Source organism: Telopea speciosissima, chromosome 1, assembly GCF_018873765.1.
Source record: "Telopea speciosissima isolate NSW1024214 ecotype Mountain lineage chromosome 1, Tspe_v1, whole genome shotgun sequence".
NCBI lineage: Eukaryota > Viridiplantae > Streptophyta > Magnoliopsida > Proteales > Proteaceae > Telopea > Telopea speciosissima.
The window spans coordinates 15,145,929-15,163,896 of NC_057916.1; the positions used below are offsets into that span (position 1 = coordinate 15,145,929).

A 17,968-nucleotide genomic window follows, 5' to 3' on the forward strand; every position below is an offset into this window, starting at 1 on the left:
CACAGGCCCACTCAATTTATAATATTATGATGAGATACAAGATTACAATAATACCCTTAGGGCAACACCAACTTATCCCTACTGGACTATTATACCCTTATACCTATATTACAACAGTTGTGTTTTTTAATCAAAAGTTTTTATTTGGCACAAGAAGTAACTGTCTCACTCACACACATTCACTGTTGATGCTCTCCTATTCAAATTGATAATATTTGAGATTAAGATCTCCTCTTGGATTGAAGAGCATGACAAGGTATTAGCTTTTTAGATTAACTTTTTAAAAAAATGACAGGAAAATAAAAGAAAAGAGAGAACAAAAGCGAGGAAGAGTGAGAGAATGGAATGAGAGAGAGAGTGTTGAATATCACTCTCCCAACCATATAGATGAGTAACAAGGAATGATGGAAATATGGATGGCTCAAATTTCCACCTACGCCACTAGAATTTGGCGAATCTTAGCCAGCTGGCAGTTCAGTCAATTCAACAAGAGTACCTTCTATTAACTGGGCCAAGGCTGGTTCAGGTTTGAGAACTATGTAGAGCATAGGATCAGACAACCTAAAAAGGTGTCCAAGGCAATGACTTTTGGACCATACCAGAGCATATTTGGCTAAGCTTAGTGGCCTTCAGCTTCTAGGCTTCTAGAAGCCAGCTTCTCAAGTTTAAAACATGCGGCCAAAACCTTACCGCTTGAAGCTCTAGAAGCCCAAAAGCCTGCATGGGGGTCGCTGCTCAAGCTTCTGGGTTACTTGGTAAAGATTCCAAAACGTTATACTTTGGTTGGCTGCACTTTTGAAATTTGCATAAGCCCCAGAAGCTGGCTTATGAGAGTTACCCCCCCCCCCCAAACACCCACCCTAAAAAAAATGCACAAGAAAAAATGGACATATAATGCAAATCCCCCCCCACCCACCCACATGACAAAGCTATGCAACTGACATGCTACCTCTTCAAGTTAAGAGAGGTCCTTTTTCACAGATAAAATTCAAAAGGAACCAAAATGAGACTCCAATATACCACAGAGAAGGTTAAGAGAGCATCATGGTGTAAATTAAGGGCTTCAAGCATATGCTGCAAGTGCTTCTGAATTCTGGAAAGGAATTGCTTGGTTTGCAAATTTTCTTTGATCTGCAAGATTAAAACAAAAGAAGCTACATAAGAAATAAAGTTTTAGGACTTAACAGAAAGCACACTTACCTTTTTTTATACTAGAAGTTAAGTAACTAGAATATTTCACAACTAGAAGTTAAGTAACTAGAATATTTCACATATAGAAAAATACATTACTTGAAACTTAGTCAAAAAAGAACACAATTTTTTTCCCTTTTTTGTTTGGAGGGGGGGGGGGGGGGAGGTCTTGAATATAGGTAATGACATAGCAGAAGTGCATCGGACTTGACCAGCACTGCAATCTAATTGTTAATAAGGTTCATATCACCTTCAGAAAGACCAAAACATAATAATTTCAACTGCAACCCCCAACAATAAAGAAGATAACCCCCAAGGGAGAGACAAAGCTAGTGTCCCAACAAGAATTTCAAAGAATTTCAATCAAAGGTGAATTACAATCTCTAATATGACATATAAATAGACCCCACAATCCTCATAAACCCTATTCTAACTTAAAAGACCAAAAACAAAATCCTTGCTTAAACTCTTAAAACTAAATGAGCTTACAACAAATAGAAATCCCGTCACAGAATCATGCCCATTCAGTAAATCAGTTGAAACTCCCCTGGGAGTCTTCGTTGGATAGGTTACTTCATAACCTTTCAAAGAAACCAAAATCACATAAAACAGGTAAGTTTTGACTTTCCAAAAATAACCCTAAAAAAAGTGACGGAAATAGAAAAAAAGAAAAAAAAGCATTCTAAATTACTGCAACTTCCATGACTTTAGGTGTGCTACATCAGGTAGTAAATTCTTTTTTTTTTTTTTTTTTTTTTTGGGGGGGGGGGCGCGGGGGGTAAGAATATCAGGTAAGAAATGTGAAAAAATATAAAACTTTTGAGAGCCATACATGATAAATAACTTACGCATATCTAAGACCAGACAGTGCCATTCACTGTTTGCAAATAGTACCTCATGAAATTGTTCAATTTCTTTCAATGTGAACATCATATGATATAGCTTTCTGCTGGCATTTCCAATTTTTGTGTAGTCTACTGAGCAAATCTGCCAACAAAGATGTTAATTAGAAATACTGATCCAGAAAAGCTGATGCAAATAAAGCACAAAAATGGGTTTGTTTTAGTGGAAATAAGCCTTAGGTTGGGTTACATGTGTGTTCATCCTTTGGTCCAATTGATTTTCATTGCAATGGGCCACATTAATGGGCCTAAAATATGGGTAAGAGGTAGGAATACGGAACGAACTTTATTAATTAGTCAAGTTAGAGACCTCTTACTTTTTTATTGTTATAAAGTGTTTTAGGTAGGCTGGATTAGGTATCTGTGAGTTCAGCCTTGTTTTAAGCCGCTTTATTTTATTTTATGCAGAGTTTTAATTAGTTAAGACTACCTCCATAGCAAGCTATTGTCTGGATGAGATTGAGGCATAGTTTCAGTCCTGTTTTGAGTTTTTTATATAAATTTGAAAGGGACTTCATCCCTACAAAAGAATTTAATTAATAGAAATTGGTTTTTGTCTTTTGGGTCTGTGAGATTCAGAGCTCCTTTTCTGCTGTGCTGATTCAGTAGAAGTCTAGTATTCCAAGCTTGAGTTTGATGGTATGCCAACTCAGAGAATCAGGTGGGATCATTGATTCATGTCTTATATATTATCCTTTTTTCTTCAAATTTTTCTTTTTTGCTGAATAAAAGTCTCATTACCAAAACCCTAAAGGGAAAAGAGAGGGGGGGGAGAATACACAGGGAAAAAAAGGGGAAAGAGCTATACAAGCCTCAAGCCCTAGGAAGGCGGGCCAGGAGACTGGAGAAGAGATACATCCAAACCCCCGGACACAACAATATGCCTGTTCCTAGGGATAATAGAAAGGGGACCATGGGCGAGCATATGAAGCCTAGAACTGACATAGAGGAAGATGACTTTCCAAATCAAGTGAATGGAACGGGAGTTGGAGGTCCCTTCGAAGATTCCTCTCTATCCAAATGTGAGAGATAGCGGCCCCAAATACAAGCTTGCCGGCGGTATCACAGATTGAACTGCCAGAAAAAAGTCATATCCAACCAAAGCCGCTCCCAAGAGAAGAGAAAGGAAGGGGTCTCCTACTACGGGGCCAGATGGAATCTAGGGCTTTCTTCCAAATAGTGGAGGCTAAGGGGCAGGAAAAAAAAAAGGTGATCGACATCCTCTATACCATTCCCAACAAAGAATACATGAGGGGAAGGCAGTGATGTGGCGATGAAGGAGAAATGATTGGGTGGGGAGGCATTGTTTAAGGGTTCTCCAAACATTGAAGCTGTAACACGGGATATGGCCTTTGAACCAAACTAGTTTGTACCAAGGGGGCATGGGTCCTAACAAAGTCCCAAGCAGAGCTGGAAGTAAAAAACATATTAGGGGAGGGGAGCCAAATGACCTTATCCGAATGAGAGGGAAGGGGGAAGGGTGGGGGGGAGAGAGGCCCAGACCTAAGTGAGACATGGGGGAAAGGGGGAGGAGGGGACCAGGTGCCATGGAAGATGATTGTGGAGAGCGGAACACCTATGAGATTGTAAAGGACTCCTAAGGGATGCTAGGGATCGAGCCAGAGGGAGATGGAGGCATAGTTCAAAATCTCGCCAACCCGAGACAAGATGCTATGTCGAAATGAAAAAAATGCAAGTCCCTACAATGAAGTTGACACCAGCTCTGATCTTCCCTCTGTGCCGCTGCCATCCCATCCTAAAGGTTGGTCGACCTATCACCCCCATCCGCCAGCTATTCCTGCTTCGACCTGTTGCCCTCACACTTTCTCGTCTCCCAGTCGTACTTTCCTATCTCCCCTTTTACCCCCTTCAACTTTAGTGGGCGGGCCCACCCCTCCTCTTCCTCTGCCTCCCACGATAGGCTCTCCCCCGTTGGAATCCCCCTATCCCGTCCCCTCCCCCACCCTCTCGTCCCAACCCTTCAACCCCATCCTTCATCCCCTTGGGCACTTCCACCCTCAATCCTACCCCCACCCCACTATAACCCACCCTGCCTCTGGCCTATCTCATGTTTTACCCCTATAAGGTCTTACCCCCTAAGTGGCCCACCACACCCCTCGCCCCCCTTCCTTTCCCGTCAAGCTCCCCTCCCTTCCTTTGCCCTACCCCTTCTCATCCAGCCCCTTGTTGGCTCCCTCGCCCCTATTTGTCTCTACCGTCGACGTAACATTAGCTCCCCCTGAGCTTCTCTGTGCCATGGTACAAGAACTCGCCAAGATCTCAATAAAAAATCGCTACTTTGATTTGGCGAAACGAGATGAAGGTCGAAACCCATAATTACCCCATCTCGGTCGAGTCAAGATCTCAGGTCAAGATTTCGATTCGACCTAAACCACTATGTAAAAAGGCCATATCTCGACCGAGATTCCGACGTAGAACCTGCCAGAGACATCATTCAACTAAGAAAGTGCAAGATTTGTGATTCTTCATCTCAAGTTTGAAGAACTTTTGAAAGGTAAACTATTTTTTCCTCAAATCTATTTTTTTCAAAACAAATTGTTCAAATCTTGGTAAATGCTTTCAATTTAATATATGATACATAGCTTTAGCCGATCTATGACTTAATGGAGTCCGAATTTCCCAATCCCAACCCAGCCATACCCATACATGCCGATGGTATATCAACAGCCTTGTGACAATAGCAGTGGATCTCACGTCTCATCGCAACTGCTTCTTCTATACCCTATGTTGGAGAGTATGGGCCAGAATACCGTGGGGGTATTCTGGACTTTCTACCTTTGTTTAGTTATTACTTTCATTATGTAAAGTCTGCTCTCTATAAGAGTCGGCTACTTTAGGGGCAGTTCTGTCCTCATTGTAAATTTCCCTCTATAAGAGTCGGCTACTTTGGGCCTGCTGCTTGGACCTCTCTGTTTCCCCCTGGTTCCCCTGCTTGCTCCGAGGGGCTCCCCTTGCGCGTTGTCGCCCCCTCTTCTGTGGGCTCCTCGAAAGTGGCCGTGTGTCCTGCTGAACTTCTTGCTGACGAAGCCCTTCTCTGGGAGAATTGCCTGGTTGGAAACTTCTTGGGGTCGAGACCTCCCTTCCCCATCGTCAAGTCCTCCCTCTCCAAGCAATGGCGCCCTCAGGGTTCTTTGGACTCCTTCCTTCTTGACGATGGATTCTTCATTTTCAAATTCTCCTCCCCCCATGACAAGTCTTGTGCCCTTGAGGGTGGCCCATGGCTTGGGGGAAGAAGCCCATTTTTCTCCGTCCTTGGCATAGGCAGTTGTAGCTTCGAAAGGTGGATTTTACCTCCATTCCTCTCTGGATTTCGCTTCCCGGCCTGCCTCTCCACTTCTGGTGTACTGACGGACTCAGTTACATAGGCTCTGTTCTTGGAAAGCCTCTGTTCTCTAATGCGAGAACTAGGCGCAAGGACTGATTGGCTTACGTAAGAATTTGTATTGAGGTATTAGCTGCTGATTTCCTCCCTGCCTTCATCACTGTCCACGATGGCGAGGACTTCGTTTTTGAGCAAGAAGTGCATTATGAATGGAAACCCCCTCAATGCTCAGTCTGCAAGGTGTTTGGCCATGACTCACAACACTATGTTCCGACTAGTAAGGACTCGGATGAGACTGCTCCCTTCGTCTCTGAAATCCCTGGCCATGGTGTGGCTGCCGAAGAAACTGTCGCAGGCAAAAACCTTCGGACTGCTACTACCACTGACGGCGATGTTGTGTCCTTTGGAACTGCTGCTACCAGCACTTCTCAGCGTCTTCCTCGGCACAGATCTTTCTCTCCCGGCAGGCCGAGAACCAGGCACAGGCGCCGGAATCCTCTTCCTGTGGAGAACCCTGCAAAGCAGCGCTCCAGTGACCTGTCGCTAATGAAGACCCAGCCAGGACGAGATCCACAGAATCGTTTCAGCTTGTTAGAGTTCGATGACGACTCGGAGAGTGTCACTTGCCCCGAAAAACCCCTTTTTGAAGTTTCTCCTCGGAGCAGGTCGAGGATGACAGACTCTGCTTTAGTAGAAGTTTCCTCTCCTAGCTCTGGACGAGACGCAGACCCCCTCTGTCCCCTGCCGATGGCCCCTTCTTCGGAAAAGCTCCCTCTGGACTCTGATTTCTCGTCTCTCCCTCCTACCAAAAGTCACTTTTTATCTGGTACTTGTACCTTGTCAGTCGACGTAGCTCTTGTGGGACCCTCCCCTCCACTTTCAAGCTCTCTCTTGGTCCAACCCTCTTTACCGGCTGGACCCTCTCTTGGCTCTCTTTTGGCTAACCCGATTGCTTTGGCGGGTCTTTCAACTTCTGGACCTAGGGCAGGTCCTCCTCTTAAGTCTTAACCCGCCTGTGACTTCATCTTCCCCGCCCGATTTCCCTTCTTCTCCACCCATTTCGATTTCCAGAAATCATCGCCATCTCCTCACCTCTATCTCCCCCCTTGGCAGATCCTATTCGCGTCGCCATCACAGCGAAACTCATTCCCGCTCTGTGCTGACTCGCCTTCTTGAGTCTTCGCTGCCCCTGCTCCCTCTCCCTCAATGATGCTTGGCTTCATCTGGAACACTCGAGGGTTGAATTCCCCCTCGAAACAAGCCGTTGTCTGCTCCCGCATTCGCTCCTCTCAAGCCTGCTTCTGTTGCCTCCTTGAAACTCATATCAAAGAGCAAAATTCTCTCAAAATTCTCTCCACCATTGCCCCGGGTTGGTCCTTGATTTCCAATTATTCTTCCCATCCAAATGGCAGAATTTGGATCATCTGGGATCCAACAAAAATTTCTATCTCCCTTTCTTCTTCCTCGGCTCAGTTCTTGCACCCCTCCTTCTCGGACTGCCAAGGCTGCTTTACCTACTTCCTTACTGTGGTCTATGCCCACAACTACCCTGTTCTTTGTGCCTCCTTATGGGCAGACCTTCGTTCCATTGCCTTCCTCACTGCAAACCATCCTTGGGGCTTGGGAGGTAATTTCAACGTCATCCGTTACAGCAATGAAAAGAAAGGGGGTGGTCCTGTTGATATGGATGATGTAGATTCCTTCAATGAGTGCATTGAAGATTTAGGGATAAATGATCTTAGTTGGGCAGGCTTCCCAATACCTGGTCCAATAAAAGAGCTGGCTTCAACCGTATTGCCTGTAAGCTGGACAGATTCCTTGCCAATGAGGAATGGCTGTCTTCTTTCCCTTCCTGTCATGCCTACTTTGATAACCCGGGCCTATCTAATCACTCTCCCATCTCCCTAACCATTCAGCCCTTCTCCTCTTTTGGTCCTAAACCCTTCAAGTACTTCGACATGTGGTCCTCTCACCCTTCTTTTCTCCCCCTAGTCCTTGAAGCTTGGAACAAGCCTGTTTTCTCCTTCTCCAATCCCCTCCTTGCCTTCTCCAAAAGGCTTAAGAATGTTAAGGCTGTGCTCAAGGACTGGAACCACAATATCTTTGGTAACATTACTCTTCAAGTGGCTGACTGTAAGGACAAGCTGGCCTCTATTCAGCTTCGGTTACAATCTGATCTTCACAATGGCCCTCTTGCTGATGAAGAGAAAGAGATTTCTATTGAGCTCTCTGCTTTGCTTGCTAGGGAAGAAAGTTTTCTCAAGCAAAAGTCTAGAATCAAGTGGCTGGACCTGGGCGACTCTAATACTGCCTACTTCCATCGGTCTGTGAAAGCTAGAGCCAATGCAAACTCTATCTCTCAACTCACTAGCCCGGATGGTTCCCTCGTCACTTCGGTGGATGGTATCAAGGCCTTGGCCGTCCAGCATTTTAAGGATCTATTCACCAATCATCAGGTGAACCCTACTCCCATTCCTGATCATCTGCTCAACAAGTTCGTTGCCCCAGAGATGCATGCTTCTCTATGTGCCATTCCCACTGAAGAAGAAATCATTGCAGCAGTTCACTCCCTCAAGGTCAATGGTGCTCCAGGTACCGATGGCTTTAGTATGGGCTTCTTTCTAGCCTGCTGGGATATCATCAAATCTGATCTCATTGCAACCATTAAAAGTTTCTTCTTCAACCCTGGCCAGATCAAGAGCATTAATCACACTTTCCTTTGTCTCATCCCTAAAAAGGAAGGGACAAATGTTATGAACGATTTCAGGCATAGCCCTTTGCAACCTGCTTTACAAGTTCATAGCCAAGATTCTTGCTTGTAGACTTAAAGGTGTTGTGGATCAGCTTGTCAGTGACAACCAGTCTGCCTTTATTCCGAGTAGAAACATTGCGGACAACATCCTTCTCTGCCATGACATTGTCAGAGGATTTGACAGGAAAAGCCATGCTCCCTCTACCCTTATGAAGATCGACATACACAAGGCTTTTGACTCTCTCAGATGGGACTTCATATCCCAGGTCCTGATCAAGATGGGCTTTCCTTTAGTCTTTGTCAGCTGGATTTCCTCTTGCAACTCTACCACTATGTTTTCAGTTCTAGTGAATGGCAGCCCAGCTGGTTACTTTGGAGCTTCAGCGGGGATTCGCCAAGGCTGTCCGCTCTCCCCGTACTTATTTACTTTGGCCCTGGAAGCCCTATCCAGAGATATCCAGATTTGTAGTGATCAGATGCTTATCTCGCCGATGCCCAAGTGTAAATCTCTCAAGCTCACTCACCTGGCTTTTGCAGATGACTTGATGTTTTTCTCCAAGGCCTCGATCAAATCGCTTGAGTCTATTTTGCTTTGTCTCCAGCATTTCCATGAGCTTTCAGGTTTGCGTATCAACCCGGCAAAGTCTTTGTTGTTCTTTGCAGGAGTGCCTGAGTCAGACAAAGCTGCTTTCCCGGAGAAATCTGGTTTTCTTGAAGGGCATCTCCCAATCAAGTACCTGGGTCTCCCTTTGATTCCGGCTAGACTTTCTACTCACCACTACACCCCCATGCTTGATCTTATCAGGAAGAAACTTCAGCTCTGGAAAGGCAAGCTTCTATCCTATGCTGGCAGACTGGTTCTCATCAAATCAGTCCTGGAATCGTCTTATATAGATTGGTCTGGCATCTTTGGGCTCCCCCAATCAGTTATTAAATCTATAGAGTCTCTCATGGCCTCTTTTCTGTGGAAGGGAAATGACTCTGCTAGATTCCTGCATCCTATCAGTTGGGCAGCCGTGTGCCTTCCAAAAAAAAGGAGGAGGTCTTGGGGTTCGAAGAATAAAAGTGAATTCTGCAGGTACCATCAAGCTCATTTGGAAGATTGTCTCCAAGCAGAAAAGTATATGGGTTGATTGGTTATATTCAGGTCTACTTCGCCAAGACTCCCTCTGGACAGCCTCAGCCTCCTCCGACTCCTCTTGGGTTTGGCATAAGATCCTTGCTAGTCGGCATCTGGTCCTTCTTGCCATTAAGTCCAGCATTGGTGATGGGTTATCCTCTTACTTGTGGTTGGACCACTGGCACCCTATGGGAATACTTCTCCACTCGGTCACCCCGAGAACTATTTATGCTTCAGGTCTCAACAGGCTCTCCTTAGTGGCTGATATCATTGACCAAGCTGGCTGGGCTCCTCCCCCTTCTTCATCCTCCTCCCTAGGCCTTATTTGGAACGAGCTTCACACTATTTCAAGAAGGCCTGCTCCTAGAGGTGATTGTGTTACTTGGAAGACCAACAACTCTTGTTCCTTCTCTTCCAAGGCTGCCTGGAATCTCATCCGGCAGCAAGGTCCGCTGGTCCCGTGGCGCAAGCTTCTTTGGTTTAAACATCATATCCCTCGGCATTGCTTCACCGCCTAGCGCATCTTCAACAAATGCTTACCAACTCAGTCTTTTCTTCGTTCCAGACAGATCCTTGTCTCTCCTGCTTGCTGTCTTTGTTGGAACAATAGCGAAGACTTGGATCACCTCTTCTTTGATTGCCCTACTGCTTCTGCCATCCGGAAAGGGATCTTGTCCAAGTGCTGGCCTGACCGCAGAAGAATCCTCCCTCTCTTAAGGGAATGGATTTGGATTGACATGACCTTCGCCGGCAACTCTATTTGCGACTCAGTCGGCAAATTAGCCTTTTGTGCTACTCTCAACCACATTTGGATGGAGCGCAATATCAAGAAATGGACCTCCAACTCTCACTCTTACCAGAAGATTTGGGATTCCATTTCCTTTGAAATTAAAGCAAAGTTATCGCTAGCTCCTCCTTCCAGTTGTAATGATACCCCAAGGAACAGGCTCATTGTTGATTCCTGGGGCCTTTCAAATGCTTCTCTTGTTGCTTCTGCTGGCCGCTAGATAAGCTAGGGCTTGGCTTTTATTTTTCTTTCTTCCCCCAGGGGCCCCTTGTTTCCTTTTTCCCCTTTGGTAATGAAATTCTTATTCATCCAAAAAAAAAGGTGCCACCATGGCGTCCATGCTCCTTGGTCGCCTTGGACGCCATGGTAGGTGCCTTGTCACCATGGCGGTGTCGCCTTGAATTTTGCCCCTCTAAAACGCCATGGTCGCTTTCCCGTCTTGATAACTATGGCTAATTTGGGCTTATGTGTTTGGCTATCTTTGGTCCGTTGGTTTGTTGGGGTCCTTCCCCTTTGTTACTTTAGGACCTTGTGTTCCTTTGTTTAAGCGGGGTCTTGTAATTCATTGACTCTTTGTTGTCCCCCCCCCCCTTTTTCCTATCTTTGGTAATGAATTTTTTATTCACCCAAAAAAACAGTCCAGCTTTAGCTAGGACTGCTATATAACACTTGAATGCCTACACCAACTAGAAATCCAACTCCTAATGCAACTAGGGCTGACCTAAACTAAGTAATAAATAAATAAACAACGACGGATATATGGGACACACTGGTGCATAAGGTGGAGCATCATGTGCACAGCTGAACAGTGAACTGATGTCCCCTTTGGTCCATAATCAGCATCACAAGGTCAGTTTTAGCATCCCACTTCCCCTTTTACCCTTTTCAATAATTTCTTGTTACTCATAAAAAGAAAATCTAATCTTTTTTGGGGGGGGTGAATAAAATTCATTACCAAAGAGAGGAGAAGAGGTGGGGGGGGGGGGGGAGGAGAACAAACAAACAATCAACAAATTACAAGACCCCCACCTATACAAAGGGGAATGTTAGGGCCGAAAGAAACAAAGGGGAAGAACCCCGACAAACCAACAGACCAAAGAAAGCCAAGCACGACTGGCCAAACAGCCCAACCCAAAAAAAAAAAGTGCAAAAACTGGGATAGAGAATCTGCAAAGCGCCGGTAGTTGCCTCGGCAGAAGACGTGCACAGATTTCCCTACTTAAAGGCATAATCGTCTTCTCATTATTGGGTTAAGGAATAGTCCCAGGGGGGATGCTTCTTGGGATAAGGGGGGAGCTAATGTTGCGTCGGCGGTAGACATTAAGGGGGCAGCAGGGGCTGGATGGGCTGAGGGGTTGGACAAAGGGAGGGAGAAGAGCTCGACGGGAAAAGAACGCAGGCGAGGGACGAGGGAGGAGATTGGGTAAGAGCATGGCTGGGATTAGGGAGGGTGGGGTGGATGGGCCCCTCGAGGGGCTAGGCCAGATAAGGTTAGGAACAGGGAGTGGGACAGAAGAAAGGGGGGTTATAGAGGGGGTGTTAGGAGAGTGGGTGGTAGAACCCAGAGGGATGAGAGGATGGGGCAGTCAAAGGATGGTGGGACCCAGGGGGACAGGACTGGGTGATGGGGGGAGCTCAACATGGGAGGAAGGAGGAGAGGGGTGGGGGCCCCACTAGAGCTGAGAGGAAAGTGGGGGAGGCTCAAGCAGGAGAGAGATTAGCACCCTGGAAGATAGCGTCAGAAGTCGAGGCAGAAGAGAGGACAAATGAGAGTGACAGGTCAGTAGCTAGGGTGGCAGGTGGAAGGGTGCCAACAGGATGGGCTGTCAGCGACTCAGAGGGGAGCACAGTGGATGAGTCGCATTCAGCACAAAGACCAGAGGACTGAAGAATATCGAAGAGGTTTGGACCAGCGGTAACGGAGGATGACCTCAGAGAGAACCAGAGGCTGGAATCTCCTTGCAACAGGGCCCACGATGCCTACTTCTCCGGCCACGGGAACCAAAGGCTGTCAAAATGGAAGGAAGCGGCAGGTAGATAGAGCAGCCAGGTCCATTCACCACTGGGGGATAGGGTCATCTTCGCACAAAACGGTAGCAGGGGACTTGGGAGTGCAAGCTTGAGTGAGATGGCCAAAAGCCTTGGAAACGAGGAACTGGTGGGAGCCTTTCAAAATGAATCTTCTGCTGAAAGGAAAAACCTTCATCATCCACAACGGTAACTGAGGTTGGAGGGAGAGCATGGGCAGAGACCTGAACGCAGATCCAAGCGAACATCAGCCTATCCATCGTTTTGGTTCTCTTATCGGAGTAAAGGAGTTCGTCAACGACGGATCCAATGATGATAAGTCCCTTATCACACCAGAAATTGAGAGGAAGGCCTAGAAGCATGATCCAAAGCGCAATGGAGTGCAAATCGACCTTGTTGAGTTCCAAATGATGATCCCATTGGCGTAGGAAGATAGGACTTTTCCCCACATGCCAAGGGCCTCCCTCAAGGGCTTTCAGCTTATCATCTTCTTCAGAGAATTTGAAAATGAATACTCCATTGTCAAAGAGGTAAGTATTCATGGTCCCTTGAGTTATCCATTGCTTGGTAAGAGATAACTTTACAATATTGAAGGGAGGTCTGCTCCCGAGGAAGTGACCTACCAAGCAGTTCTTCCCTTTGGAGATTTCAAAGGCAACTAGTCCTGAAGGGCAGAGGCCGACTATTTTGTCACCACCAAGGGAAGGAGGGACGAAGTGGAGAGGGTAACCCTCCCTAGCAGAGGTATGGGCATGACTAAACAGAGTGCTCCATGCCTTAGTGCCGGTGGCAGGGGGGAGGGAGGAAGGGTGGAGGAGAGGTTAGGAGAAGGGGAGAGGGGTTGGGAAAGGGAGGAACCGGCGGGCAGGGCCGCCGGAAGGATGTCAGACATGGCGGAGGACCATGTCAAACTAATGTCAGATCATGAAACACACAAGATGAAATTCCGAGAAAATCTAATATTACTTGAGCACAAAGAACGGAATATCAGAATATTTCATTTGAAAGAACACATCTGATCAACTGAAGTCAATTTGAGAAAGAACATGCAATTTATATGAAGCTTTTTCACCCCTAAATGTGATTCTCTGGAAACTGGGAAGTAGTTCAAATTATGCAATTCCTACTCCAGCAAAAGCAGAAAACCAAGAATGAAGATAATGTACCCAAATAAAACCTGGAAAATTGCACAAGTTAAATGGTTAGTATAGGCACCAAAAGATACGAAAAAAGGTGAACTACCAAAGGATACAACACATTAATGCCATCAACATGTAAAATAAGAGCGTACCCAGTGCACGAGGCTCCCGCCACTGCAGTGTCTGGGGGGGTCATAGGGTACGCAGCCTTACCCCGCTTTACGGAGAGGCTGTTTCCAGAGACTCAAACCTGTGACCACTTGGTCACAATGGAGCAACCTTACGGTTGCACATATAATGCCATCCACATCACATGTATACAGTTTATTAGCTGATTGGCATATTTGGCTTGGAAATAAATAAGTGATTTGAAAAAGGTACTTACAAATGAAAACAGAAATCTGAGAACACAATCACTTCTCATTTCCATATAAAGGGCATAGATAAAAATGAAGAAAATTTATAAAATTAACTAAAGGAGAATCAAAAGGGAGAAAAGTGCAAGACATAGAATAGGAATATTACATTGGCAGGAAAATGTTTACTGTAAAAAAAATGAAAAGACTGAAACGTGGATCACTGACCTCCATAGACAAATTCCTCAACCAGTCCTCCAAACTTTCTTCCTTTATTTTCCATGACAATGCCTGAAGGAAACAACTATCATATTATGGTCAATGTTTAGAAGTAGAGTGATATAAAAAATAAAATAGTATATTTTTACTTTTTTTGCTTTCTCCCTTTTATCAGATAGGTGAAAGGTGAAAAATTCTTGAAAAAAGAATAAAAGAAACAAAACATTATATAGTTGGCAATAACCCTGGGACAAAACACAACAAAAACTCAAAGAGGAAAAACACAAATCAGGCTCAAGGATCGATATAAATCCAGACATATGTACATACAATGAATGAATGAATCCCTTTCCCACCTTGCTTGGCTAGACAGTGCCAATCTAAGCATCTAAGGGAATGAGATGTTGATTGGCACAAGGTTCAAAATTTCAATTCAAATGTGCAAAATTTTATAAAATATTTCAGTTTCCCAAGGATTCGAACAACATATATATGTGGAAATGGAAAAAGTACAAAATTTTGGTCGCAATGGACGAAACAAAATGTGCAACATTTTGATCAGGATATCAAAAATGATACACTCCAATAGTAAAAAACAACATTGCAAGCCATTTCAAATCAAAATAGCATCAAAATGTGTGAAATGTTTGAAATGTGCAAAATTGATCGGAAACCTTATTCCGGGAACATTTTTTTAAAAGATCTGATATAAAAGGGTCTTTCCCACAGCATTCTACTCTCATACAGCATAAACAATAGCATTTGAAGAGAAATGAAGCCAATTTTCTGCACAAAAATTAATTTTTTAATTTTTTGTTAAAAATTGAAGTAAAAGTACAAAAAAATCTGTTTCTTTAGCAAACATGCATGCAATTAACTATGAAAAATATAGGATAGCATTATGCAAAAATTTGGTGTTGTTCCTCTATTTTTTTTTTTAGTAAAACTGTATTTTTTTATTAAAAATAGATGATTATTTTTTTTCATTAAAAATAGATGATTAAACATAATTACATGACAAACTATAGTACAGTATGTTATAACATGGTTCTATACTTCAATTATTATAAGTACTGAGTGTGTATATGCCTCATATTTGTGTAGAATAACTTAAATTGGTCAAAAGACCCAAATCCTATGCAATATACAATTTTTAAACAGTACATTTATGCTTTAATAAGCATCCCCTATAGTTTTGTTACAAAACTCAATGTATTTACTCATTCCCCCACATTCCACTGCATTAACTCAACTTTTACCAAGTTTTGACGGCATTTCAACCATTGTCGAGGGTAAATTTTGGTTTTGAATGGAGTATAAATGATCTATCCTCTCAAATCTCAAACCCTGAATTGGAAACACTACAAAACAGACTTCTAATGAGAGCATGAATTACTCTTAACATGAGGACTGGAGGAGTCAAAAATTTAAGCAGACCATGAAGGAACTTATTTCAAAACACCCCATCAAGAATAAGGACTAAGGAAACATGATGCTGAAGCCTATAACACTACAACAATAAAAAATTTAATGAACTAACAATTAGAGCATGACTTCACAGGCAGTTCTCAATCAAGGAAGGAGTGTAGAAATAACAACAGACAAACATGAACCTAAACACCACAATGATCTAAGCCCAGCATGAGCTGGAAACTTAAATAGAAAACAGATCAGTACATAGTTCAATTGAAAAGACTAACAAAACAAAGGATGGTTTCCAATTTTGAAAAAAATAATAATAAATTGAACACATGAGTAAAAGAGAATCACAGACAATCAAATATCCATCTCATCTCAAACATCTTATTGATGCCATTAATTTACATACCTGATCAGATAATGCAATTACACTACTTGCTGGAGAAATTGAGAGCTTGAATTTTAAATTGTTGAAAATTACACTACTTGCTGGCTCCCGCTAGCCCCTACGCCTCTCTCTCTCTCTCTCTTGGCCCCGTGTGCAACCAGCGAGCCCCTGCGCATCTTGCCTGGCTCTTGCGAGCCACTACCTGGCCCGTGTGCCCCTGCCTAGCCCCGCTAGGCCTCTGCCGCCTCTCATCCTACACTTGCTTTCTGCCAGCCTCATCTACGACTTTTTTTGCCCCGGTTGCCTCATGCCACACCTCGCCTTGTTGCTCCTTGTGAGGTATTTCTCATCTACTTGTGTGTTTATTCTCCCGGCTCTATAACGGAAAGTACTAGCACTTCCTTTGGACCTGAGGGTAGGGATTTGAGTCGTCTTAGCACTCTTCACCATTACCCCTCTCTCCAGCTGGGACCCACCAAGTTTAATGGGATAAATACCTTGCCCGGTCACGAGCTTGCCTCCTTAATATTTGCAGCAATCACTTTTTGGGGTACCTCACTGGTGACAACTCCATGCCTACTGAAGCCCCTGTGAAAGACAATTGGTTGGCTAATGATGCACTGATAATGTCTTTTCTATTGAACTCCAAAAGCAAGCTTGCCCACCGAATCACAATAGGATTTCCCACCAAAGGACATGCCCACCCAGACATCCTCTTTGAAAAGGAAAAATACTTCTACGGGGCCAATATTTGGAAAGAATACCTTTCTACACTGTTGAGGATAAGGGACAGACAAAGAAGAGGTGATACACATCTTTGGGGCCATTTCAATATAGACTACAATCTGATGCTGGATGAGGAAGGATTGCGTAGGGACGCAACTGGAGAAAGCCCTCCAGACCGTGAAGCTGAGACAGGGCATGTGTCTCTGAAACCAAACCAGATTGTGCCAAACTTTGACAGTGCAACAGGTCTTGATAAGATTCCAAGCCGACTGGGCACTAAAGAGGCCAGACAATGAAGCAAACCATAGAACAATATCACCACTACCAAAAGATATCAGAGATCATGTCCAGATGGCAAACAGAGTGGGAAAATGGGGGAGGCCAACCATCATGCTGAAGGATATCAGAGATCATGTCCAACCTTCCAAAACTAGAAGTATAAATAGCTCTATCACGCACTAAATAGAGAAGAACTTCATGCAGATGCCAATGATCCAGCAAGAATCTCGTGGAGGCACCATCATCAATATGGGATTTTATAACCACATAGACAAGAGGTTTGAGCTTCAAGATCCTTCTCCAAACCCAAGAGGCATCTGAGGTAAAGGGAGTGGTCCAAATGGAGTCATTACATAGGAGACGAGAGTAAACCCAATCCACCGAGATACTCTTCCACTTAGCTGTTAAGTTCCAAATCAGCTTCAGTATACCAACATTATTGACATCCTCAATTGTCCTCAAACCAAGGCCCCCCTCATCTTGGAGAAGGCAGACTAATAACCAACTGATCGGGTGAAGGAATCTGGAAGAATCATAACCCTTCCAAAGAAAGGCACGCATGAGGGACTCCAACTTCGAAATGAAGGACTGAGGAAGGCCGAAATTACCAGACCAGTAGATGTAAGAGGACTAAAAGACAGATCTAATCAACTCAAGCGGCCAGTATAAGAGAGCAGCTTGCCTTTCCAAACCTGGAGTCTCTTTTTCAAGAAATCCAGAATAGGGAAACAATGGTGGGCTGTCAATCTGGCGGAGATCAAAGGTAAACCCAAATACTTAACCGAGAGATGGCCCAAAGAGAACTCAGACTTCACAACCAAACAAGACTTAACAACATCAGGAACCCCAGCCTGGAACAAGAGAGATTTAGAGCGGTTGGTATGAAGACCTGGCATACTTTCAAAATGGCGTAAACAGGACATAGTGGTCTCCACCGAAGGGATGGCAGCTTTGGAGAAGATCATTAGGTCGTCAACAAAGGCAAGATGGGAGACCTTAAGAGCATGGGGAGATGAGCTGCTAATCCACGCAAGATTTAATACTCCTAGAAAGGAGGACTTCAAGGGCTAAAGTGAAGATGTATGGAGAAAGGAGACAGACCTAACGAATGCCGACAGAGGAGGCAAAGAAGCCAGCGGGCTACCATTAATAAATACAGAGAAACAGGGGGAGGAAATGCAATGATAAATCCAATTGAAAAAACCAGGGGGAAAGGACATCTTGTGCAAGACACTGACATTGAAATCTAAGGACAAGGAGACGAAAGCTTTGTAAATGTCAATCTTCATGATAGATGCAGGGGTTGAGTTTCCTAAGTA

At 44.4% G+C, this 17,968-nt stretch overlaps 1 protein-coding gene across 9 annotated transcripts in view; it reads right to left on the reverse strand.

The window, feature by feature from the left end:
• Positions 1–17,968, reverse strand: part of LOC122645947 (WASH complex subunit 5-like) — a 157,072-nt gene that overhangs the window by 119,915 nt on the left and 19,189 nt on the right. For all 9 annotated transcript variants that reach the window (XR_006330545.1, XR_006330546.1, XR_006330544.1 and 6 more), the window contains exons 7-9: positions 13,847–13,909; positions 2,086–2,178; positions 1,021–1,131 (exon numbers count right to left, since the gene is read on the reverse strand). Coding sequence is in view for 6 of the 9 variants with exons in the window: in XM_043839412.1 (XP_043695347.1) it covers positions 1,021–1,131; positions 2,086–2,178; positions 13,847–13,909 (267 nt within the window). In the remaining 3 variants the exon portion in view is untranslated. The remainder of the gene's footprint in view (positions 1–1,020; positions 1,132–2,085; positions 2,179–13,846; positions 13,910–17,968) is intronic.